At 38.1% G+C, this 27,142-nt stretch overlaps 1 protein-coding gene across 2 annotated transcripts; it reads left to right on the forward strand.

The window, feature by feature from the left end:
* The first annotated feature begins 13,442 nt into the window (after window positions 1-13,442).
* On the forward strand, window positions 13,443-18,549 carry LOC139733921 (thioredoxin domain-containing protein 9-like). Of its 2 annotated transcripts, none has more exons than XM_071644734.1 (4): window positions 13,443-13,495; window positions 15,831-16,026; window positions 16,635-16,912; window positions 18,161-18,549. In XM_071644734.1, exons 2-4 carry the CDS (start codon window positions 15,853-15,855, stop codon window positions 18,369-18,371), a joined length of 663 nt encoding a protein of 220 aa, XP_071500835.1. In that variant the 5' UTR covers window positions 13,443-13,495; window positions 15,831-15,852; the 3' UTR covers window positions 18,372-18,549. The 2 variants fall into 2 exon arrangements, with proteins under 2 accessions (XP_071500835.1, XP_071500834.1); XM_071644733.1 differs by having other exon boundaries at window positions 13,452-13,495; window positions 15,827-16,026.
* Window positions 18,550-27,142: the final 8,593 nt, after the last annotated feature.

Genomic DNA, 27,142 nt, shown 5'->3' on the forward strand with positions numbered 1-27,142 from the left:
AGTCTCAATGGGCCGGATGCATAAACGCTAGCAATTGCTTGTGCTAGTCTTTTACTTGAATCCGTATGCATAAAAACAAGCAATTGCTTGCGAGCAGAAGCTTTTGCTAGCAAGCACAAGCAATTGCTTGCTGCCCGCAAGCAATTGCTCAGACACCAAGCATTTGCTTAAACACGTATGCATAAAACATACCTTTTGCTAGTTCTTGCTAGCAATTGCTTACGATTTTCCAAGCTCTGTCAAATGAGCTCGAGCTTTTGCTTAACCGGGACGTTCCCTTTAAGTATCATTTTCATATTTATAAAAGAAAGACGACACTTGTGTGGGAGTGGTATAAATCTACAAGAAATTACTCCTAAGTAGTGTTAGAAACTTTTTCGTTTCAACAACGGGAATGTCCAGTGGTTAGCACGCAAAATGTGATGAAAAACAGGTAGGATGTTTGACTTCGGTGGAGAGCAAGGAGACCTCTCTCCACGTGCGATGAGGCGCATCCGGGCTACTATAAGCAGTGATGGGAATCAGCCACTACCAGTGTGTGTATACAGTGTAGATGTGTGTGTGCGTCTGTGTGTGCATTTATGAATGTCATTTCATAGCTCCTTTGCTATGTCAGGAAATGTTTCCGCACACACATGCCCTTTCAAATACATGCTGTTACATTCGCCTTTGTTCTTGTGTTCGCACAGGCGTGACGTCCCTTTTGTTGAAAACGTAAGCAATTGCTTTTGCGAGACAAGCAAAAGGTATACTGTAAGCACAAGAAAAAGGTCATGCATATGGTTAAAGCAATTGCTTGAACTAGACCTATTGCTAGACGAGCTTGTGCTTTTGCTTGAAGCAATTGCTTACAAGCAATTGCTTGTTTTATGCATTCGGCCCAGTATCACGGAAGTTAAAAATGATCTTGTATCTACAAATGGTGATATCTACACTGTACAATTGGCCTATACTATACAGGATATCACAGTGTAAATCATTCAATAAAATAATTGGAACACGGTTCAATTGTGGGGAAAACTTTTAATTAGCATTCTTTGCTATCAAACACCATTACTAAAGAAAACCACTTACATTGTAGCATATAATGGCTACACATCTGTTCTACACATGCGATGCATACTACATAGGCCTACATCATATGTCTTGGTTATATCAGGGAATAATTTCCCTGGTATCGCATCGCAATTTGCTATGCACTTTTACACCACTGCTACACAAACTATCTTTTGTGTAGCAGTTTTCTTCCATAGAAATGTACAGGATACCATGTGAAATATTGTTCATCAGCTGAAATTGCTAAACAAATTTGAGTTGGAAAATTATTCCCTGTAGGCCTATATACTGTACACAATACAGTATACAAAAAACTCCACTGCACACAAACAAAGAAGCAGAAATGAGTCTCCCGGAGAGGTCAGCACTAATTACAGGTCATGCCTCCAGGGTCATGCCTCTACATCAGTTACTGAACTCACCTACTGAGGCCCCCTATAATTCTCATTTTCTTCAAGTTGAGGTATTTAATACACATTACATTCTGTATATCAATTTTTTCTGTAAAGGTGTCCCATACACATTGGTGGTGTCCAGAAACTACATTATGTACCTCAAAATGTGATATCTAATACAATGTTTCCCAGACATGTGATGGCATGCAGAAGACAAATAAATGTTCATCACATGTGCAGCCAGAAACTCACTGCACTTGTATCATTTTTTTTTTCAAATCATATATTTGTAAATATGACAGCCTCTGCATTTCAAGTGTAATTGGAGCATGTGTACAAATGTATCTCCGTGATATTATCATGGTGAGCATCCAAACTGTTGAAAACCCATAAACATATTAGCCCCACAATAATCACCTTCACATCTCATCACAGCACACCCCTCCGACAAATGTTCATCCCAAATTCCTGCCTACCGTACTCCTAACACTCCTCAGACTACAGGGGTCAGCACCTCTCATCACCTCCATATTTGTGTTGTGGAGTTGACAGAGACTGAGCTCCTATGACATTCAAAAAAAAAAAAAAAAAATGGCAGCCACTGTGTTTGTTGGGAAAGACGTGCCGTCTCCTGCAGAAGTGCTCCAGCCAAGAAAAAGCAGGACTGCCACGTTCCATCATGTACTGGAGACAGGATATATGCACACGACATACTCCACGCACCAGTGGCATACTCCAGCTTACATACGTGTGTGTGTCAGAGGGATTTATTACTGGTAAATTCCTCGCTGTGTCTGCCTTCTTTTTAACCAGATCTTATGCAGTATACTGTTATTGATATCGTTTCATGCAATCACATCTCACATAAATGTCATGTGTTATCTTATATCATCATTTTTTGTTTCACTGGTATCCTACATTCAAGTAGTCATCTACAGTCAAACACATTGTGTAACAAGCTTTGCTTGTTAATCTTATTACTGGAATATACATAAAGTCACTTTTTTGTTGTTGTTTGGGGTTTTTTTTCTGGGGGGGGGGGGGGTTCAACTAATCACAGATATCCCATTCTCTATGTGCAGAACAAAGACATTTAAAGCCAGTCCAACTTGAAGCTTTTTTTTTCACACAAACACATAAATTCTATTACTTTCCCACAAAGAGGGCCACAGAAGTTTACGGGACACTGAGATGTACAGTACTGAACACAATTCCAGACCTGTTTGGTTTGGGTGTTGTTTTTATGTTTTATGTCTATTTCAGCCATAACTGGGGGCTTCCATGTATGCCTATTGATAGTGGATTCATGTACATACAGTAGCTGTACCAACACAGCAATGCACCTGACTCATCGCATTACCTATCAAATCATCTTTCTTCTTATTTTGGAACCCCCCCCCCCCCACCCCACTATGGCTAATAGACATGTGTTATACTAAAGCAAATCTATGTTTTAAAGGGGATGGCTAGTGTAACTGATCAGTGGGAATGCCCCGTCACTGTACAGGCATGCTAACCTGGAAACATTAAACCGCACATTACTTGAATATGAGACCATTCTGAAGCAAACAATTTTCACACACCAATAGATACATGTACATAATGTACTCTTAAATGAATCCCACAAGGATTGGAACAATCATCCCCAAGCACTCCCACTAATTCCCACCGATCAGTTACTAGCCATCCCCTTTAAACCTGAATAAGTCTTTACATTCATGACTGTAGTTGGCTCCTTGTGAATCCTATTAAGTACATTTGTTGATTGGTTAAACCTTTGTGGTGTATTTCCTTTGTACAGTGTGATACTCTATCTTGCATGAAGTCTACAGTACCCAAGACATCCATGGTCACTGCATTTTCCATGGTGCAATGTACACACTGTAGAAACATCAACACTGTGAGATTTTATGATCTGCCACAGACTTTAATAGGCAGATGATACTATCCATATCACTCTAGAGCACTTTTCTCTGAAAAATATTAAGCTCTGATTGTCTGACAAATTTAGTGCAAGTTCTGCATGCATATAGCATACTGCATACATACACTGTATGCCATCTTTATTTCAGGCTATACACAAATATTCACAACAACATTTTGTATGTGAATGGGCGATTAGAGCCTCAATATTTCATCATGGCACGATATGCCATGGGTTTTAAATTGGCACAGTGCTAAGGACCATACTTACATGCAATTTGTTACCAGAACTATGTTCAATAAACACACATGCTCTATATTATGGGGGTTTCTCGTGGAAAACTATTCTTGCACCGACTATATACATAATTATATAATATGTGTGTGTTTTTGGCAAATTACACTATTTTAAAGTATTGACGTATTGTACATGACTGACACATCACACTCAGAATTATAACTCAGTATCTACATTTGTACCCTCCACCCCCACCCCCACCCCTACCCCCAAAAAAATGCAGTGAATGCCTTTGAGTGGCAATGTACAAACTGTAAATTTGTGTACAGCATGTGTACTATGTGGTATGTGGGTGTGCTACCACTCCAATTCAAATGGAACGAAGTTATATTTTTAGCACTGTCATGTGTCACACATATCACCACTGTCCCTTGCAATTGGAAGGATTCCTGAGATACTGTTATATGGGAACAATTATGGCACACATCCAAAGTCATTAATACCCACTGCAGCCAATGTCAATAATAGATCAGGTTTCCAGTGGGTGCAATGCTTTGATACAGAAGCCTTAAAAGCATCATGAGCCAAAAGTTTGAAATATTTTGCTTTTTTATTGCATAAGAGAGCTTTCTACAAGCTAATCGCCAGCTTTGGAAGTGAGTGAAAATAGAATACTTTCCAAAGGTACTTAAATGGATCATGGTGAATTTTCTATTACTTTGCATTGTACAGTAGTGAATCTAAATCTGAATTTCCTGGTAACTGCAAACTGTCTATGTTTGCAGAATAATATAGTGTATCTAGTATACTAGTATGACAGACTTTGAATTCCTGTCACTATTTTCCTGCCTATTTTTACATCTTGTCACTAAAAGATCTCTCTTCATGTCCAATACTTTCCTGAATGCCTTCTTAGTACCTCTAAGTTACTCAAATGCAAGTTCTTTTTTTTTTCCTCAAAATAAAGGTCATCAATTGAGAGACAGGAAGCATACAGCAGACCAAAAGTAATGAAGTTTTTTCTTTGCCATCACATTTAAAATCACACAAAGAGTATACTGTCATGTTTTTGTCAAACCAGATTGAACATTCCCGCAACAATCACCAAGATTGACGGAGGTTTCCTTATAGCTTACAGGAGATACTCTGTTGAGCTAAAGAGCAATCTGTTCATTAAGTGTGTTGAATCAAGTCTGGTTAAGGGAGTATCTGTCTTTAAGCTAAAGAACATAAAATCCCACATCATAAAACCAGATTTAGAAATTAGATTAGCATTTCTTCTTCACAGAAACCTCACTACACACAATACATTGTATGTACTTTTCACTCAGACCACCTGCAATTCTGTGCTATGTACAAGATACATCCCAAACCCTAAGCCTGTATTTAACTCTTACACCTGCTCACATGTATCAAAGAAAGGAAATTGCAACAGTATATATTGCACTTGGTTTATAATCAGTGTTTTTCAGTCATGTTGAGGATATTGCATATAAATTTTTACCTTGATCTTGTACAGTAGGCCTAGATATACTGCAGTAATTCCTATATAATTTTTACCTTCTATTCAACTTGCATTAATTAACCTGTGCTGATTCCTGTGTCATGAAACAAGCACATGCTGCTATACTCGTACCTACCAACTGTACAATGTACACTCCTATTCTCTGTCATCCAGCTCTGGTGTATGCAGAATTCAGCAGTAACTTGACAAGGCATCTCAGTTTCAGTTTGCACAAGTTCTCATATGGTTGTCAGACAGTATGCTATCAACATCTCAAGGTCACACACATTAAGATAGTAGAGTACCTTTGGCTTATTTCAGCTCTATGTTTGATAGTCTACTTGTTGTTCATGTGGATGGTGTGTCCGTAATGTCATGATGAGAGAAAATGAATGAAAAATGTGTCTGCCTTCAAGTTTTGTATCGCACATGACGTTCACTTGCTTGACATATCCAGGGTACAATGAATTGAGTTCAACAGCACTGCTTCTTTCTCTACACATCTGCAGGAAGATAGGCATCCTTGAGTTGGATGTAATTGTGAATTTTGAAGAGGATTACTTTGCACTGTAGAAGGTTGTTCCAGTGATGCATAATTGCCAAAACTATAAGCATGAGACTGATATGGGATTTCTGTCTGTATAATATACACGTACATCAGGGAGGTTTCGTCTCACCTCCCTGTATGCATGTCTCTTTGTATAATCAAAGCTTGTGTGAAGCTGATGCCATGTACAAGGCGTTTGCCTTTGCCTTTGCATTTTACTTCTTTTTTTTTTAACAGATATACTGTATGTGGTGCGATACAAATGTTGTGTCATCATCATCATCATCATTTGGCTCATTGCATGGCAGCTAGAACACATGGTTTAGTGCAATCCCCACATACATGTAGATTTCTACTGGGTTTCATCATCATGTGGGATGATTTGCATAGTGCCATAGGTCAATACCACACAACTATAAATTAACAGCCATCACTTTAGCAGCGCCTTGTTTAAACGACAGAAAGTTTTGTTTCCCAAACTGTCATGCTTTACATTGATGTAAACAAGGACTTAGGGACTGTATCTAACTAGATCTATACACATGACATAAATGATTCAACAGACATTATACCGTACATCAACAACTTACAGTAGTAGAGTGTTAAAACAACTCTATTTGCGGCAGGGTGCCTATTTCTGGATGGGGCACTTTCATTCATCAATAAAACAGCTAGACTACTATGAACATCATGTGTGCTTTTAGTCTCACAGTCACATTATGACATTAGAACACAAGCAGGATATCTTGCAAGTGTTATATGGGAAGTGACACCTGATTGGACCTTTTCATTAATGAACAAATGGCTCCTGCCTCAAATTGGCACCCTGTACAAAGCCTGCCGCAAACGGGGTGTTGTTTACTCTATTCTTGCAAGACAGCATTGTGTTCATCATTCATTGCCTTGCCTTGGCCTTGGCTTGCCATTGACTTGACAGAATTAAATCTCTCTATCGCCTTGTATTGTTCAATAATTCTAAAGAATCAATAAAAGAATGGCTCAAGTCATTGTGAAGCCATAGACGGTCTATCGTCAATGAAAATGGTGGGTGGCACTAGGTATGTAAGAGGTCTAGACAAACATTATTAGTACAGCATAGCAGCCGTGGTGGCTGCCACAGACTCCATTTAAACCAACGTCCAACAAGACAAGGTGATGCTCATCACCGGTTGCCGCTTACTTCATGCAGCACCTTTCACGGACTGTGATCAGGTGAGTGAGTGTATGGGACTTACTTCGTGCAGCCGCAAGCAGAGCTTTTCCGTCGCGAATCAGCTCCTTGATAGCTTTATTAGTCCTTTCCAGTTCAGCTTCATGAGCGTGCAGTTTCTCCCGGAACTCGGGACTGTCCAAGAAACATTCACTAAATTCCAAAGGTGACAAAACCATCATGAAAGAGGGTTAAATTCCATGTATGAGATATAGTAATCCTAGTAGTGGGCGCCTCCCATTTGACGTAGCACATAGCACATTCTACACTCGCTTTGCACCGGGATTTAGCAGCGTAGGGTAGCGCCTGGTTGAGGATGAGCAAACGCTAGCGTGATCATCGGCAAGTGTAGTACTCGTGTGCAATACGAGTACGGTGTGCGTTTTGTATGCTGTGTATTGTAGTGTGGTGAAAACAGAGTTGAGGGGGCTGTGGGTGGGTACACACGGGTGCACGATGGTACTCTAGGTATGTGTGGAGGTTTGTGTGTACGTAACGATAATCGTCTACAAAACTCCGATACACACTAGTACACTGTACTCCGCTGCGATGGTCTCGCCTCTACACCAACCATGTATTCTAGTAAGTATTTTCACGGGACGTGGACGTCGCGCCGGTAAGGTTGGCAGCCAGTTACATGCGAGGTGTTACCATACTCAGTTGGCTCCAAAGCAAACAAAATACATGTATCATAAATCCGGGAACTGTCTTGTACCAACCGGATACGCAAGAAGCCATCAACATAAGTTGTGTGCCAAACACCAGTATACATTTCAAAACTGTCTTTCGATTTTTTTCCACAAGATTAGTTCTATTTGTGTAATCGTGTCCATAGATTCGGCAAAGTGATAATTCTTATCAAGATTGTGGTAATGATAATGATAATTATAATGGTGATGATTAGTTTCATTGTTTATGTTATTTCAATCAATATCACTCTCATTTGTTTTCATGTGTGTGTGTGTGTGTGTGTGTCATCTGGTCCCATTGCTTTACTTGTACCTCTTCCTCTTAATCTTATCTCTTCTGAATCGGAATGCCCATTCGTTTATTTGAATATATACGCATGTCTGCATGATATGCTTTTTTTCTTTTTTCTTTTTTTTTTTACTCGGGGAACTTGCTGATTGTACAAGCTTCGCTTCTTATGCAAGTTCCCTTCATATTCGTTACTAAAGCTAGTGCTATTTCAGTAAAGTGATTTCATGAAGATCAAATTATTTGCATATTACGTAGGTTCATAATAATATTGTGCTTGTAGCTGCTGGTGTGTATGTATTATACTTTTGTTTGTATTTGCTTTATGACACTCCCACCTTCTTGTACAAATTGTTAATCCTATGTAGCAATAAATTTGTATTATTTGGATATGGAAATAAATGAAATGAAATGAAAAAAAAATGAAATGAAATGTTTTGTCGTTGTCATTCAAGTTTTCATCACTTTTATCACTATCATCTCTATTTTTCTCGACCCATTCCCCCTTTTTATAGGGATCTCTTAGTCAATGTGAATTATTGATATTACCTCTCGCTGTGATTTACTTTATGTTTCATGATAACAAATCGGTGAGAACATTGTGAAAACTTTATTTCAATCATATAACACGCTGAATTCACACACACACAAATGTTGTGTGTGTATGACATATAGCCTATGTTTGTTCCATCCTATCCGTCCTTATATGAATATCACGTGTATTCATTATTATACCATTATATTTATCAACGCATATTATGACTTTATAGAATCAAACATGAGTTGCATGATATGTAAGGCCTATAAAGCCTACCTGAGAGTACATATTTTGCTTATTGTTTCCATGTCTATGGGTAACATAACAGTAATATAGATCAACCTTTATAAAAGTGTACATATACAACATACAGTTATAAAAGTAAAATTTGAATGAAATATATACAATCAAACGGAGAAAATGGACATAAAAAAGGATGTGACAATGTATGTATAGATCATGATGTTATACCTATATATAAGAGAATCAAAGAAGCCAAAATAGAGTCGGGACTGGAGGAACAATATACGATGGATGGTATAGTTTTGGTTAAAATTTGGCTTCAGGTTTACAACTTATGTGTGAGATAAATTCTTGTGAAATATTAAAAGGCATAAAAAGGAATTAAAAGTTTTTTTTAATGAGAATCCGTTATGAAATGGGTGAGATACCCAACTGATACAATGTATATAAAGTGATCCTATTAATAAAAGGTGGGTCCCACGTTATGGGACCGCTTTATTTCTGGATATCTCAGCCATTTAAAAACCAGTTTTCATCAAATAAACTTAGAATTTCTCGTCTAGAATTGAAATGTATGCGCTTTCATGTTTCATAAGAAGTTTTTCATTATCCCACATTGATTTGGAAACCTGGAGCCAAATTTCAACCAAAACTATACATCATGCATGCGAAATTATTTCTGTTTGATATAAGCATACAAAACAACAACAATAATAATAATAATAATAATAATATATTATTATTATTATCATTATTATTATTATCATCATCATCATCATTGATAACAAAAGTACCAACCTCATCATCTTCTTTATCAACATCTTTATTGTCATTAACCACATTACCTCGAGAATGATACATTATAGAAATACTGATAAGATTATTCAGAAATGCACATTTCATATTGATATTAATTTCATGTCACAACACACATATTCATCAAGGGACTCTAATGGGCATTTAAAGACCAGTATTTGATTTTTCTCTTTCAATTGTAGTTTTCCATACTGTTGTTCTCATAAGTGTCAATGACATCAATTTTGAAGTTGAGAAAGCAGATGGTCTTTAATGAACATGCATGCGTGAAATTAACAGCCTCCGGCATGCACCAAGCGCTTAAACTGCATATACGCAAAATGTATACCCGAGGCTTCCAGATAGTATCATACTTTATAAATGATATAAATCGATATACATGTACTTCATGTATCTCAAGATTTACTTAATATTTATTGCATATCATCAGTTTGACGGAGAGATTTAGACCAATCTCTGCAATTACCTTCATTCGTTCGGGACATCTAAATTCTCGTCATATCTGGACAAACATTTCATTTCTCACATTAATGTGGTTATGATAATCAGGGTTCGTTGTTGTGTAGCACGATTGATGAAACGCTGCAATAAAAAGAATAGTTTGTGTTGTAATGACATGAGATGGATGCAGTACCGTATCAAGGTTCTGATCATTAGCTTCCTGGTCGCCAATTATACAGTTTTGATAAACGATTTTCTTTCGATACCATTCATATGACTTGGACTTAGAAGGAAAGGAAAAAAGGAGGAGGAAAAGGAGCATGAAATATTTTGTTTTGAGGTTATTTTCAATAAATAGGATAGATAAAAGAATCAGGATAACACACCCCCAATATAAAGAGAAGGAAAGGATCACAACGTTATTTTGCTCGAGGGACATCAAAATTGTATAGTATTGGTTGTGGTGAGGATTCAGCTTTTAACTTTTTGCGAGATGCTTAGAAGCCACTTTATGAAATGTTAAAGAGCATACAATTCTAAGAGCAATTCTAAGTTTATTTGATGAAAGTCGGTTTTGAAATGGCTGAGATATCCAAAAACAAACTAAAACAAAGCAATTCTAACAAGAAATGGGTCCCATCTTTTCTTTGAACCTCTTCGTTTTTGGCTATCTCAGCCATTTCAAAACCAATTTTCATCAAATAAGCTTTGAATTCCTCTTAGAAGTATTTGCTCTTTAATATTTCATAAGGGGTTTCTCATTATCTTAAGGGGAAAAAAATGAATAAATATATATTTTTTTAAATGCTGGAAACCTGAAGTCCCATCTCAACCGAAACTGTACCATCAGTTGCAAAAAGAGTATTATATACTCGAATTACTGGAGTACGTACCTGTAAAATCTCTTTGGTAAGTTGTCAAAAGCTGGCGCTCGTCTCCCTAAGGCGCCAGTGCCATGTACAAAGAGAGTCTGGTCAACTCGGTTTTCGGCTTATGAGATTTGAAGCCTGTGATTGGTCAAAAGCTGGTCCCGTGATCTACAGGCGCCATGTCGTTACCAAAGTCAATTACGTGGGCGCGAGCATAGCTCACACGCAGTGCCCATTGCTCATTAAGCCCCGGTCACACAGCGCTTTACGGCTTAATCACGGCCAAACCCGTCTAAAAGTGGTCTCCCGTGAAGCAGACGATGTTGTTCGCGTTGATGTCGAGTTTAACGAGCTACCATGTGGCTACGGTCGATTTATAGACGTGGCAGGACGCGGGGAAAAATCGGAACGGCGTCGGACGCGGTAAAAAGTTTTGAACTGCTCAAAATTTTACTCCGCGGACAACCACGGGTGGCACACGTGGTAAAGACTTGCAACACGTGAAACACACGTGATAATCCGTGTTCCGGCAGTGATAAAAACTTGGGGAGACGCGGTATAAGACGCGAAAATTTAGCGGGCAGAGCACGATCATCTGCAGGCGCGTGTTACGCGTTGGTATCACTGGAAATAGCGTGTGTTTAGCGGCTTATCACTGACAAATTGATTTTTCCGCGTGCATGCACGTGGCTGGACGTGGTTAGCCGTGCTTAGGCAGTGCTTCAGCAGTGGAACAGCCGCCAACGGCCATACCCCGTTAAAAGCACGGCCAAACTAAAATTGACGAAAAAATTACCACTGACGACCACGTCCACCAGATTTTCATAACTTTTTGTAAGTGATTTAGACGTGGAGTGCTGTGTGACCGGGGTATTACGCATAGTTACGCGCTAATTGCCTTTTGGGATAATTGCCGTTGTCTACTTTAAGAAGTAGAAGGTATACACGAAAGAGATATTTTGATATCTTACCGCGATTAACGACCTGGCTCTGTAATGACGCACCGCTTTCCGACAGATCAAAAAGGAAGGAAAAAGTGAGAAATCAGAGTGCGACGAGAAAGCAGATCCAAAAGGAAGGAAAAAGTGGGAAATTAGAGTGCGACCAGAAAACTTGTTTCTGTGCTAGGTGAGATTCATTAGACAGGTCAAAAGGATCAATGTCAGGTAAAATGTTGAAATTCTACTATCTATTGTTGAAATATTGATACACAGTTCCTCCATACCTTGGAGATTACCCAATGCATAAAAAACAAACACGGTATATTTGCATGCCAACATTACTCCACAATGACGAGTAGGGAAAGATTTTGGCTATGATGGTCAATAGTCAAGTGAAATACTAAAATGACAGGATTTTTCCCATGTTTTTAAAATGACCGCTCAAAGTATTGTCATAGAAATAGGTTGGTCAAAGTGAAAATGCTCAAATTCCTTGTCTTGCTCAGTCTATACACGAGACTTTAAACAATTTGAGATCATTTTACATACCTTAATACGCACTTGCCGATGACGTTGTCATGTTGTACATTATACATAGGTGTATTCCTTTTGAACTACTAATAGGCCTTCATGTCAGTTTTATACATATGGGAGTAAATAGGATGGTAATTGATGGTTACTTTATGCTTATCACCAGACCGAAGTCGTCACAGGCATTGGCGAATAAATTGGTCAATGCTTTCCTGCATGTCAGACTGGGTACTAGCATACAGGGCACAGTCATCAGCAAAGAGAAAGTCATGGGCGATATCCTCCTGAACTTTCGATTTTGTCTGCAGTCTCCGTAGGTTGAAGAGCTTTCCATCAGTTCTGAATATGAAATCGACTCCGATGTCACCCTCACGAAAAGCATCTGTCAGCATGGCTGAGAACATCACGGGCCTATAATATACTGGACATGAGGGGCGAGGACGCAGCCTTGTTTCACGTTTGTGACAGGGAAGGCAGGACCGCCAACATTGGAAACTAGTTGAGAGTGAGACTCCCATAGGCCAATGCTATAATTTAGGAGTCAAAATGAGTGAGATCAATAGAAAATGCATGCAAATGAAATAAAGTTTTAGAGTGAGAAAGGACCAAAATGAGTGAGAGTTGGCAGCCCTGGGAAGCCCCGCTCTGAGCGTTCACAGCTAGAATTGTAGATTTATATATCATTTTGTTATACAATAATCTTGTTACCTGGGCAACTTGCTCAATACAATATAAAGCATACAGTCTATAGTGACAGTTAATTATTATCATTTTTTACAGCAATATTATCTATATTCCTGGGGAATTATGTCCTTAGACAGCTTCCCTAAGTATTATTTATGTACCTGTGTGTTTGTGTCAATTTGAATGTGTAAGGATGATTGATTGTTGGCTTTGTTCGAAATGGTTGGAATGAAAGAATGCCCCTCCCCCAACCTACCCCCTTTCTCTCTCTCTCTCTCCATCCATCTCTAAGAAACAAAACAAAGCAAAAAATCTAGCAACGCAGAGAGTATACTACGCTGAGTAACGACATGGCGTCCAAAAGCTCCGTACGGCTGCACGGCTTAGGTGGCGGTGCTCGCTGCGCTGGCGGACCTTTTCTACACACGGGTACCCTGTAACTAACGTTGACTGATGTTGTTGTGTGAGTTTCTATGTTATGTTACGAAATTACGGTTCGACTGACGACGACGGAATTACTGTTTCATTTCGACACACCTTCCTGTTGGTTTGAATCTCTTCGAGAATTACAGACTTGTTGAGTGAGTATACATTTTACGTACCGGTACAATTCAATTTTAGGACTAGTCGAAGCGAATTTCATTTTCAGCCTGGAACAGGCGCCCGAACAGACGATTAACGTAAGGTTTAGTTGACCTGCGCCTGCCTGCCTAACGTTAGCGCTAGCCCTAGTCACGTAGTACTACTCACCCCAGTCCCAGTAGTGTAATTTTTTGTTGGAGGTTCACGCGTACGTGTGTAAAAGTATATGCAGGCATGGTCATGGTTTAATTACCGGACACCATGGTATTACCGGACACGCACATTTTTTGCGTACTAATAATGACATTCTGTACGCGCGAGACTTCGTAGATTATCCTCACGGAACTTTGTGTGGACCGAAATCGCAAAAAACACGACATAAAAATGTAAAAACACGAGGAAATTCACGTTTTACCTCAAATTTATAGCTGAGTGACCCGCACCTTGTCATACTAGTCTAGACATAATTAATAATTTAGACTAGGGTTCTATGCGTGTTTGAATCACATTTCGTGACTGAAATTCTATGAAATCTACTCACATACAGGAAAAATGCTGAAGATTCCAATAGGAATCACAAAGTTCACTGATCGATATCGGAAATTTGTAGCTATCGTCCTCAAACGCGAACGATGCGGAATAGTTGTGCGCTAAGGAAGGGGCCCGCCCGCGCATGCAGCTCCCATAGACAAAGCATGTAAAATAGAAGTTGTCGATTTCTCACAAGGTTTTTTGCTTGAACTGTTCGAAATGTTCAAGACATACATTTTGCCGTAAAATACGAAATTTTAGCCTCATTTGCCGATTTTTTCTTTGTCATCCTCTCGGTGAGAATGTGTACGGTGATTTGTGGGATGAATTGTGATTCTGGTGCAAGGACTAGGTGCGAAAGACGTCAATTATGTCACTGTGAAAATCGTGTCCAATAATACAATGCGATTTTGCACCGCGCAAAAAGACAACCTTTTTTAGAAGGGTATGTTTGAAGCATATTTTCTAAAAACTGGAGCGAACAATTGACATAAGTTGGCTGAATTTGTAATTTCCAGGAGTCTGTGAATAATTGGTGTTATTTTTAGCCAAAATTTCATCCTCTGAGTACGGAATTCAGAGCCACACAAAAAAAAGCGTCCGCTGATTGGATCTACTATCCTACTAGTAACATTTTTATTGACCGTACTAGCATAGATTTGGTTGATTGTGTGTAAATTCTAGAAAAATGGAAGTGAAGATTGTTTTTCCCTCGTTACTGTTATCCCAGTTTAGCTTCCAGAAAGAGCTGCAAAACGAAGTACTTCTACTAGTACAAGATGTGTCTAAATGTTGAATGTTGTATTGTTGGCCTCTTGGTGATTGTTGTAAGCCGATGATGAGAGGTCATGCTAAACACATTGCACACACACAATTTCTTTGATGGATGCATGAATGGCTGTTTAATTGCAGCTAATTAAATCAAATCCAGACAGACAAGGGACTGAGGTCCTGTCACCTCGCCGATTCTCACTTCAACTCTCTTCTCTTTCCATTCAAACTAAGCTTATGTTATTTTCGATTGTCTTTGCGTCTTGTTGTTAACAACACATACTACGCTTCGCGCAACATAACAAGTCATATGGTAACGTTCACATAATATACGCTGCAAAGCTGAATACGTAACAATATAGCGGGTCTAAAACAGGCGCATCCACGTCACAATCCCATAGAGAGGGTCTACAACATGATGATGCATGCTTTTCAAGACTAATCGAATTGCAAGGTTAAAAATGACTTCCCCCATAGTCCCTGAAGTATTATTCCTACATTGGTGTTAGTTCTTTTAACAGCAGCTGATGTTTGCTGAAAAACAAGTCCTGTTGAAACAGCACCCCAAGTCTCTTTCTTCTTTCCAGATGCAATTGTGATGGTATTTGTACCAGCAATCAGTAAATTAGTCATACCTTTGAATATTTTCCTTCCATATAGTTAACTACTTCGCACTTATTTATTTTATTCAATGGCAATTATCATTTGTTAGATCAGGTTATAAATTGATCTGTGAATTCGTAGAACTTTCTGCAACTACTAGATCTGATTGGTTTGCTAGGTGTATGTGATCAAGGAATGGGATGCATGGAAACTTAAGATTGAGAAGTGATATAGATCAGTAGAGTTGATTAAAGTTTATCAAAACTTTGAAAGAAGTGAAAATGATCGGAGAGAGGGTAGATTAGATGCTGTTATAGTAAGTCTCATGCTAAATCGTCGGCAAGCTCACCAAGGCCTGTCTGAATAGGGTGCAAATTTAATGGTAGATCATTGATTTAATTCATGTAATATACTTCTGTATCAAGACAGTTACATCAATCGCTGCATCGCCATGGACCAGGCTGTACAGCAACAGATCATCAAGGCCACTGAGATCATTGAAAGCCAGGTAGATGCCGAGATCCATCGTCTGGACAACATCGATTCAGATGAGCTGGAGATCCTGCGAAGGAGTCGCTTGGCTAACCTAAAGAAGCAACGTGAACAGGAGGATGAGTGGAGGAGGGTAAGTCAGGCCAAGCACCAGGAAATCAATTTAGTCGTTGTGTGGAATAAATCTCCATTACGTAAAATACATATATAATATATAAAATAAAATAAAAAAATAGAAAAGGTACAGCTTCATATTTCACACTAGCCCTTCCAAATATATGAAAGTATGAATTGTGCTACATGAGCCTGTAGTTCTCTGTAAGGGGAAATCATACCCCATCAATGTGTTCTTAAGTGTTCATGTGGGTATGTATGATATTGTGACTAAAATATGTCCAGTGCCCAGTGCTCTTTATGTACTATTGTTGGAGTGAAAGGGGAAATTATGCTTTTCCCTAGTACCTGTACTGGTACATCATGGACATGTGAAACATCTTCAGATGGACTTTTAAGTTCTGTCAAAGGAAAGACTGTGATACACAAAGTCATTCTTTCCCTGCAATATTTGTTCACTGCATAGATCAAAGAAAATATTGTTCATTGTTGCTTGATTTTTATCCAGCTTTGATCTTTTGTTTCTCAGATTCCTTAATAGGTTTAAATTTTACTTGAACTTCCTCAGCTTAAGAATCAATGAAATCTGTGTGCTTTTTTTTTGTGTCTGTACTTTGTCAACTACAGATAGGTCATGGCGAGTACACAGAGATTCCGGCCGAAAAAGACTTTTTTGGCGAGTGTAAGAAGAGTACCAACGTGGTGTGCCACTTCTACCGTGATAGTACGGAGCGCTGCAAGATCGTTGATAAGCATCTTGCCCTCCTGGCACCAAAGCATGTTGAGACCCGCTTTCTGAAGATCAATGCAGAGAAGTGTCCATTCCTGGCTGAGAGGCTGCGCATCGTGGTCATCCCAACCATCGCTCTCATTAAGGAAGGGAAGACGAAGGACTACATTGTTGGGTAAGAAGGCTTTTTTTTTCCTGATTGAATTAGAAATCAGTTGTTTTGGAAGGTAAGATTGCAGTTCAGTAAATTCATTTCACTTGTCTGCTACATACTGTGAAACCAGAAATTTTTGTGTGCATGAAACTTAAAGGTCCTGTTTACCTTTGGGAGCAGTGATTTAAAATTTTTTTAAGATATCACATCTGATGCATATGTGTAGGTCAGTTGTATCTCAAAACATCCTACCATATAAAATTTTTGCAATAAAGCCTAAAATGTAAGGAGATATATCTGTTTTTCTCAATAAACCATAACTGTAGACAGTTTGATCTGGAAACATTTTCATTATAATCATTGTTCACATTTTATTTAACAATACTTAACATTGATTATACTGATTCAAATATTTGCATTGGTTGTTTCTATCCCCAACTCACATTTTAGAACTTTTTTGAATCACTAATGTTGGGTTTTTGTGTTATCTGCAAATGGTATATTATGCCTTTAAGTGAATTTCGTGAGGAGCCAAGATTCACAAAGTAAAATGTACACAAAAGGTTTTGTCTACACAATGCTTTGAATGCAAGTGGCAATTCGTGGAAGTTTCATGCAGTGAATGTTTGTGGTTTTTCAGTAGGTGCTGGAGATGTGGTCTTCATCACATATTGTGATAGGGTAAAATATGATGTGGTTATTATCCGATCAAAAATTTGTGGAAAGCTTATTTAGAGTCTATGTTCAATTTTCATGTAAGATTTCTGTAGTTCATCTAATTGCTGTAGGATTGTTTAATGGTATTTAATTTAACGCTATGGGGATGTGATGTGACGAGGAAATAACATTAGATTTTGAGCTGGATTGTGTCATGGATAGTGGGCTCAATGTATTGTGCCTTATCACATTTGTTGACTACTCTATTCATTTGACTTTAAATACTCTTTCATATAAAGATCAATATTTAGTTTGGATGATATTTCCCTCTGAACAGTCATTCCTGGTTTGTGTATATTGAATGCTCAAAAATTTTGCTGGTTTATTGTGTTTACTCTACCCATGCTTTCACTGATGTAACTGTGCCCCTATGGTGAAATAAAAGACATGAGATTTAATGTACAGCTCTGGATCAAAGCAGGCTTCTCTCATAGTTACTTTATTATTTTAACAAAAGAAGAACATGTACATTCATGAATTTATTGATTATGGATAGACACCAACAGGAATCAATTCAAATATATTGCTGAAATGTTTTCTTCCACCCTGAAGCTTTGATGATTTGGGAGGAAGGGACGACTTTCCAACAGAGATGATGGAGTGGAGACTAGGCATCGCTGAAGTCATCAACTACAGCGGTGGTGCAGAGCCCCCCATGGCTGGTCAGGGATCAAGAGGTAACAAGGCAGCTGATTTACTTGGGAGGAGAAACCAGAAGATCATCAAAGGAGGACGTGATGACTCCGACTCAGATCTCGATTGATGGAGTAAAACTGTGTTTCTTTAGTGTTTGTATGTGTGTGCACATGTTTTTGAACAATAATATTACACAATTTACATCTGTGGATCTGAAAAAAGGAAAAGAAAAGGAGCATGTTTCTGTGGTCCATGCTTATACAACAGGGCAAGGCCACAGTACCTGTATTGTGTCCTTAGTTGTGTTTGGGGTCAGATCTTCAGCCTTGTGCATTCACAGTTCCACACATGATGCCTGTAGCAAGATTCACCAAGACAACTTGGTCATATGACCTCGACACTGGTCAGTATGTTGTGCAGTTGAAATACATCATGTGTTTTCTCCTAGTCAGAGGACATTTAGCCTTTCCACAAATTCAGATAGTTTTGTAGTACAAGTAATGAATAAAATGTGCTCTTCTCTGACAGAAGGATACCACAAAGCAATGTAATTAAAGTTCTTCCTTGATGCTTTGTAGAACACAATCATTTCTTCTCTATGTTCTGACATGACACAACCTCAATGACTTTATGTTCAGTGATTGATATCTTGGACCGCTTTAAGTATTAAGATACGTGTATTTCTGGTTTGCTTTTTTTTAACCTATCTATTTTGTTTTTTAAATCTAGTTCCACTGCTTTTCTAAATAAATTGTCTTCAAGTGGTGTTACCACTATATCAATCTCATTCTTCACTCACCCATAATTGACATACTGTTGTTGTTGTTGTTGTTGCTTTTTTTTGACATGTGCCATCAGAAAGTTTGTTGTATTAATTTTGTTTGCAATCACACATGCATTTCTACATGTCATGGACATTGGATCATACCAGGAAAAAATACTGTAACTGCTTCCTATGGAGATGTTTGCAAATGACTATGATTATGAGTGTGTACATAGCTGCTTTCAACCTAGGTTGATGTGCTCAAGGAACACTTCAGCTCTCACATTGAGAGCAATCCTTGTCTTCAACATTTGTATTTTTTTTCTTCCCTGTGACAGCAGTTAGTTATTTAAACATAGACTATATTTATCTAAATTCCAAGGAATGACCGTTTGGTCAGCAAACAGTTGGTTGTCAAGATTTTCAGATGTTGTAACGTGCTTTTAGCTCCAGGCTACCTTTAGACAGTTTGTACATCAGGAAGATTCCTTGCAGGTTGATCCAACTATTTGACTTGCACTATTCTTATGAGTAGTAGGCATTTACATCTTTGAGACAAATGTCTAGGGCATGGCAAGACACTGCTACAGTGCACTCCCGTTATAACGAACACGGTTATAACGAAATTTCGTTCTAACGAAGTAAATCTTCTGGTCCCAAAATTATCACCATTAAAGTCTATGGTAAAAAATTCGCTTATAACGAACACGGTTATAGCGAAATTTCCGTTATAACGAAGTCTTTTCCGAGCGCCACAGACAAGGAAAAACAAAAGAAATGTGCTCCGTTATAACAAAATGCGAATTGCTTTCGAAAATACGTAGCGGAACAAGCATTTATAGCGTCTCTGCATGGGTGAACGCTTCACACCACTGTGTGTTCGCTCCTTGTGTCACGCACAGTTTTTGAGGGGAACTTGCGTTTATTATTGTGATACAGTTATCCCATCATACTTCACATAGCTTTCCAGTGTATGATGAGTATTCAGCAAACAGAATGTGATATATATACGTGGTTTCCTTGTTTTCGTTATATATTGTATTTGTTCGGTTATAACGAAAGAAAACTGCCGGTCCCGAGCATTTTGTTATAACGGGAGTGCACTGTATTACCTTCCGACAGTGTTTGTTGTAAACAGTCCAAGACATCCATCATGGTTTCATTTCTGCATGATAAAATCTGATGGTAGTGTAGCCCTTTGCAAAAACTATGATGCTTCTGTATACAGGTAGATCTAGCTTCTTAATCAAATAACAAAAAAGGGCAAATCCTGCTTTCATTCCCAATGTGGACATTTCCACTAGCTGATCACTGTGTCATGCATTTGTGTTTTGTGATGTTTGAATCTGTAATCCTACCTTCATGTAGTATCTTTTTATTTGTTCTGCTTATGTTTTTGAGATACAATGTACATCGATTGCAAAAATATGTTATCTCTGGATGATAAAATCAGTTCATATTGTCTGTAAATAGAGACAACTAAGAAGGTCTGTGAAAAGGGGGAAAATCATTCATAAAGTGTATTGAATGCCAGTACATATAATGAATGTGTACTGTCAATAGACCTTGACATGATGGCTGCATCATATTCCTTCAAGGACATTTAGTGTGTACACAAATCAGGTAAAGGATCACACATAATCATAATCACAATCTTCATCACAGTATGCTCTGCATTTTAGTAGAAAATAAAGTATTCTGGAAGACAATGCCTCTTTTTCATCCTGCATGGTCTAGCAAGGTTTTCTTGAAAGAGAAGATTGAATGGGTTATTTGTTGTAAACAGCAGTTGAAGAACAGTTCGGAAATGATATCACAGCCATTTGACATCATTACAATGTATTTACATTTTAAAGTGTAAAAATACCTAAGATGAGATACTGCATTAAAATGCAAAATATACTGATAGCACCATAATTCATGCAGTCACAGATATGATGATGATGATGATCAATTTATGTACTTGTAGCACCCTTTATCTTTACGACATTCAGAGGGGCAAAGCTTCCACAATATGTCACATAGTATTTACAAAGTTGATGGAAAAGATGGGTCTTTGGTTCAGATTTAGTGGTATCAAGGCTGTTACTATTCCCAAGTTAGATTGGTACCACCTTTAATTGTACGTTACAAATGCCTTCACCGAGCTTGAAGTTCCCTCTACTATAGCCATGTCACAATAATCTTTGAGGATTACCTGAGAGGTCATTTTAGCATGTCAAAAGTTAAATTTTCAAGCAGTAGCATGCAATGAAGGAAAAAGTAATGATAGATGTAAAGTAGCCAAATCCAGCATTTCTTCTCATTTTCAATATGTCAGCTTTGGCAGGTTGCTTCAACACTTCTCGATATTTTTGCCCTGTTGGGTGAATGTTACTTGAGTTTGTAATAAATGCAGGTTTGTTTAATCTAAAATGGAAATCAAGATTAATAGTGTGCATTTCAGTCTCTCTTTACATGACATGTATCGTATTTAATATGATATCATATAAACAGTAATTCGAAGTTAACAACAGTTGCTGCTACAATAGCAAAAGCATGGCAACAAGCTATTAAATGGGAGATGAAAAGAAACAAAGGAGACCCCATTGGCAGAAAGGCATTGCTTGAATTATTTCAAGTTATCGCAAGTTTCACTGTAAGCAGCTGGAATAGGAGCAGCTAATGCAACATAACTAGTCAACCTCGCCAAGTCAACCTTGCACAAGTCAAAAAAATCAGCCAAGTCTAAGAAGAATTCTACCCCTGATGGATATAAATGTGTTGATTCCGTTATGTAAATTGAAATTCTTGCAAGTCACTGGTTCCTTTGGATTCAATTTATACTCATATGAGGTTGACTGTATTTATCGAGCTACATATTTGAGAAATTTGATGTGGTAAATAAAATTGGCTGCATGGAGACAAGGCATGTCCTTAGTGTGGTGAAGGTGTTGTTTTTGAGAAGTCAAGAAAATGATAACTTGCATGACTTATATACCTGATTTGTGTCATGTAGAAGTATAATTTTTACATGATTGATATTTTCAAAAGGAAAAAAAAAAAGCAAGATGATTTCCACATCAACAGATATAACCAGTTTGTAGTAGATAAAGACTTAATTTCAATATGTTTTGTGGAATCAGTCATTTTCAAACATACATGTATCTTTTGTTTTGCTAATTTGTGTGAACAGGTCGTAAGTCTTGATTCACAGCCACATTGGGACCAAATACATGGGGATCTTGGTAGTCCGAATCATTGGGTCTGGCTAATTTACTGTAAAATGAGAAATGTTCGCGTGCATTTTAATTTCGCGAATTTCGCGAGCGTGAAGATTCACAAAATTAAAATGCACTCGAAAGTTCTTTTGTACACTATATGCACTGAATGCCAGTGGCAGTTCGCGAAAATTTCATGCCGCAAAAAAGGCGAATATATCATGTTTTACAGTATCTTGTCAAATCTGGACCCTCGTGTTGATACACTTGGAATACACCCACAAATGCACACTGTATGAACTGTGTGTCTCAATGCTTGTTTTTCAAATGTTTTAAAGTTGACAATGTTGCATATGGGACCTGCAGTTGACAGATTACATTATTCTTATCCACTAAGCCAATAGGAGCTGCATTGTGTGTATGTGTACTGGGGGTAGGTATGCGAATGCACGTGTCAATGGGAGCATGAAGTAGTTGTATCCGACCTTGATACAACAGGACTCCACTGTACAGCATTTAACAGGAAATGATACCAAAATATGTTAGTCAAGTGTTGAGTGACTGCACAAATATTAGGGGAACACATCTGTTAAAGTTTGAGGAAAATCAGACAATCCATTCCAGTTAATTAACTTTTAACTACATGTACAACAGTTAAGTGATGTCACTGTAGGACAATATAAAGAAAGTGTAAAGAGAAGTCCATAGAATTTCATTTTTACCTCCAATCGGCAACGGTTCATTTGTTTGTTTGCAAAATACATGTAGCTCAAAAAGTTAGAGAACAGATTTCAATGAAACTTGCAGGAAAAGTCAATGATGACACAAGGAACAGATGATTAAATTTTGGTAGTGATCCTGGAATTTTTATGGATTTTTGAAGGATTTTTAAACTTATTAGCATATAGAGTCCATGTATAACTTATGAGTTCAAGTTGCAGGTACAGTATTTGAGTTTTGCAAAAGCATTATCCATAATACAATGCGTGCTCTGCTCAGGGAGCTGGGCAGCAGGAAGCCAATGGCATAAACAAGAGGCTTCTATGCACTCATTGGGAAATTGGGCAATTTTCTGCATGCGTGTCTGGGTGGAAATGAGCTGCTTGGTTGGAGGTCTGTGCTCTCAGAGTGCTTTTCTTTCTGAAAGAGGGAAGTGCTCTTTCAGGGGGGTGTTTCATCAAGTTAGTCAGCGCCGACAAGTTGTCAGTCTCTGACAATCACCATGGTAACAGTCAGTGACCAGAGCATCGCAGCCAAGCAAAACCAAGGATTTTGCTGAAATTGTCAGCGCTGACTAAATTGATGAAACACCCCCCAGTATGCTGGAAAAAGTGGAATACACTGTATGTTGAATTCTCTTTATATTTTCTTGATATCGTTTTCCTGAAGTGATGTAAAAAAAGTGTTGTAGTCTTATCATCGAGTGGCACCAAAACTTTAAAAATTCATAACTTTACGTGGAATGACTAGGGATCAAAAGAATGCAATTCTTGTGTCGATAATCTTCATCTAAAAAAAAACAAAAAAAGAAACAAATAAATCACACTTTGAAATAAAGAAGACCACAGCCAGAATCTTTGTGTTATCATAAAACATTCTTTATTCATACCAAAAACTGGATGTTACAAAAAAATAACACTTTTATGTTATTTTATTCCCTTGATTGATGACTGATTCCTTGCTTCGAGACATCCACTTTTTTTCTCTCTCCTTTAGCTCATCTTTCCCATTACAGGGATGTGTGCATGATTGCAGTACATTATGAATGAACTTAACCAACAAGTGTGGTGTCAAGAAAAAGAAATACATCTAATCTTTGGCTCCTTGGCAGCCATCAGAGTTGTGCAAACGATACCTTGAAATATATTTTCAGCCACATCTAACCTTCATGTGCATAAATGCAATTTTGAAGGTGATCTTACTGTCAATCAAAAAGTATTTCAGATCTCTATAGCTTTGAAACAAAACACTGATGAGTGATAATATTTTGCTACATAACATTCAGAAATCGATGCACAAACAACACAATTTTGTAACTCTTCTATCACAGTCCGACTTGACTTACACATTTAAATAAATGCATTTGCAGTGTATACTCGGTAAGGTCTACTTGCTATTAACTGCGAGCTTGCCATAAGCACTTGTACAAAAGTAGTAAAATACAGTTGCATTATGGGAGGAGGTTTGAGATGGTGAATTTCTCATGCTAAGTGAGGAGGTGAACAAATATGGCTAGGTACATGGAACATCACAATGCACAACTTTTACTCTGTACATGGCTGAAAGGTGAGCACACAGAAACACTTCAAATAATCTGACTTGGAGTGCCATTTCATCTCATGGTGAAGCTAGGAATGGCTCTAGGTGCTAACACATGTCTGAAATTCTATTGAATAAGCTATTGGTAGCAATCTGGATGAAAATACATGTATGTTACACACAAGCATAACACAAATAAATTCAATGCAGCATCATGACTTGCATCAGCATCAAATGTCTGCTCAAATGAAAGACACTGCTGTAATTTCATGAGCCCTTCATTTTCTCTTCAGTAATTTAAGTTTACTAATATTGTTAAGGCCTTGACCACTGCTAAAATTGAAAAATACTGTGTACACCATTTTCCCCCTTTTTATCATGGTCCTTCACATAAAACGTTATACCAGCACAGCAGTCCAGTACTGTAAAAGTGGAAATTTTCGCGGTGTTGAAATTTTCGCGCATTTCGCCCAACCAGAAACTAGCGCGAAAATAAAAGCACGCGAATGTTTTTGCTTGCCATACATTCCTGTGCGTGATGTCTTGATTCCACGGAATTAAAAACACGCGAAACTCTTCTGACCCGGCCTAGCGCGAAAAATTAGTCGCGCGAAAATATCCACTTTTACAGTATATGCCATACATTTTGTGGGGTTTCATGTTCATGAATATCACGGGTCCGATGCTAATCACAAGTTTATCATGTGAAAATGATCAACTTTGATCCCAACATGAACGTGACATGCATGCATACATTTCTCCATTCATTGCTGTAATCCACCAGCCCAAATTTAAACATGTGTAAAATTGATGGGAAGTTCTGTTTCACAAGAAATTCAACTCACTAAATATATGGTGTATGCAGTATTTGATTGGACGCCGAGTTTACTTCAAACTAAAGGCATACTACTAGTAAATGGTGCAAAGGGTTTATCAGTCACTTTTGTGGGCTGTTCATGTAACCAGTAAAGCCAAAACCTGCATAGGCCAAGATGAATATCTTTCTGACACAATATAACATTTTATATATATATATTTGTTTTTCTTTTGACTTTTAATTGATGGTAATTACGTAGTCTGCATTCTCGGCAAAATTCAATGACATGGTAATTTGTTGAATGATCCCCCTCAAAAGCAATAACAATTTTGGTCATACACTTTGCCCAAAAGTTCAGCAAATGTTGGCTTAATTCCAGCAGTCCTAACATGTGATTTAAAAGAGCAACACAGAGGATGGTGAAGGACACTAAAAACAAGATTTCCACTCATCAACTCGTGGAGACTGAAGCAGCATTTAGATGAGAATGAACTTATCATCAAAACATTACTACACTGTTTAATACTTGCGTAATTATTTCTGCACCCTGTGTAAGGCATTTGGTAATCAATGTTTTCTTTTGACCATTTATTTTTTTCTAGGAGGGGGTTGAGGGTGGGGGTGGGGAGTGGAGAATGGTGTAGGGGCTTAAACAGTAAGTGCTGTCTGATAAAGGCCATAAGTTGAATACTTGTACATCTTGAAATTCAACTACTATCCTAATAAGCAAACGCATTTCATCTTCTGTAAAGGTGCATGAGGAGCTGCTTAGTCTGTCTTGGTACTCTATGCAGACACAGCTACTAGCCCAACTTAGCCGTCCATACTGAACAGCACATAGCAACCAAAAGAGTACTTATAGATTCTTTGGCTTGATTGGTGTCACAAGACAGGCAGCTGCCCACCGAGTCATATGCAGCAAATAATCTGTTGTAGCTGCTGTAAAACTTCAGTGCATGGTGGTTCCTTCCTGTAGAGTGCCAGTGTTATGCCTGCAAACCATTATTCAGTTGTAGGACTTATAGAGAAATCTGTATCACGACAAGTAGCAGTTGGCTGATTACTCTCTTCAGAAAATCTCAACAATTACACAGTCCAATAGCTCCCTAGGGCAATGGTATCCCCAGAAATCTGAACATAAGATTAGTATCCCTGGGGTCTCGATTGACCACAATTAACTGTCCTACAAGAGGCTTAACCCTAAAAAGACTGGGCTATTTTGGTAGCTCGAAAGACTGGGGGGGGGGGGGGGGGGGGGGGGCCTAAAGGGCCCCCCCTTAAGATCTCGGCCGTGGATCGCGCGATCGCCGCGGAAATTTGCACAATGGTAGTGTGCGATGTAATCTACAAGATCGTATATTTCAATTTTCCAAAATAGTCTTCTTTTATTTTATTTTGATTAATTATGCTAATTTATGCGAGAAATCAGACTTTTTATCTAAATCAGTAAATAAAGCTCCAAAAGTGCTCATTTTTGGTCTAGATATTCTTTGTAGCATTCTTAGCAAATGTACTTGAAAAAAAATTCGGTATCAAAATCAATTTCTTATTTATTTTATTGTTTTATGAATTTCTTATGTATTTCTTTGTTTTTTCGACCTTTTGTTTTTGTTGTTTTTTTTCAGCAAAATTTGTGGCAGACCCTTTTTGAAGCATAATACTACTAAAACAAATTGATTGTAGCCATTGAGAGTAAAAATAAGCATATTTATATGAACCATGTGATAAAACTCAATTTGTATTGACTTTGTACACAAAATCACATTTTTGAGCCATTTTCGGTCTCACGTGCATGTACAAAAAGTTATGTAACTTCAGAACCGTACCCCCGGGCGTCACAAATTTGGTGTCAAAATGTG

The sequence above is a fragment of the Diadema antillarum genome, unplaced genomic scaffold, assembly GCF_040938485.1.
Source record: "Diadema antillarum isolate AM-2024a unplaced genomic scaffold, OU_Dant_1.0 seq00000506_RagTag, whole genome shotgun sequence".
Taxonomy (NCBI): domain Eukaryota; kingdom Metazoa; phylum Echinodermata; class Echinoidea; order Diadematoida; family Diadematidae; genus Diadema; species Diadema antillarum.

Coding starts and splice junctions, on each gene's coding strand:
- LOC139733921 (XM_071644734.1), top strand. CDS start 15,853: ATGGACCAGGCTGTACAGCAACAGATCATCAAGGCCACTGAGATCATT. Junction 16,027..16,634: donor AGGAGGATGAGTGGAGGAGG/GTAAGTCAGGCC, acceptor TGTCAACTACAG/ATAGGTCATGGCGAGTACAC. Junction 16,913..18,160: donor ACGAAGGACTACATTGTTGG/GTAAGAAGGCTT, acceptor TCCACCCTGAAG/CTTTGATGATTTGGGAGGAA.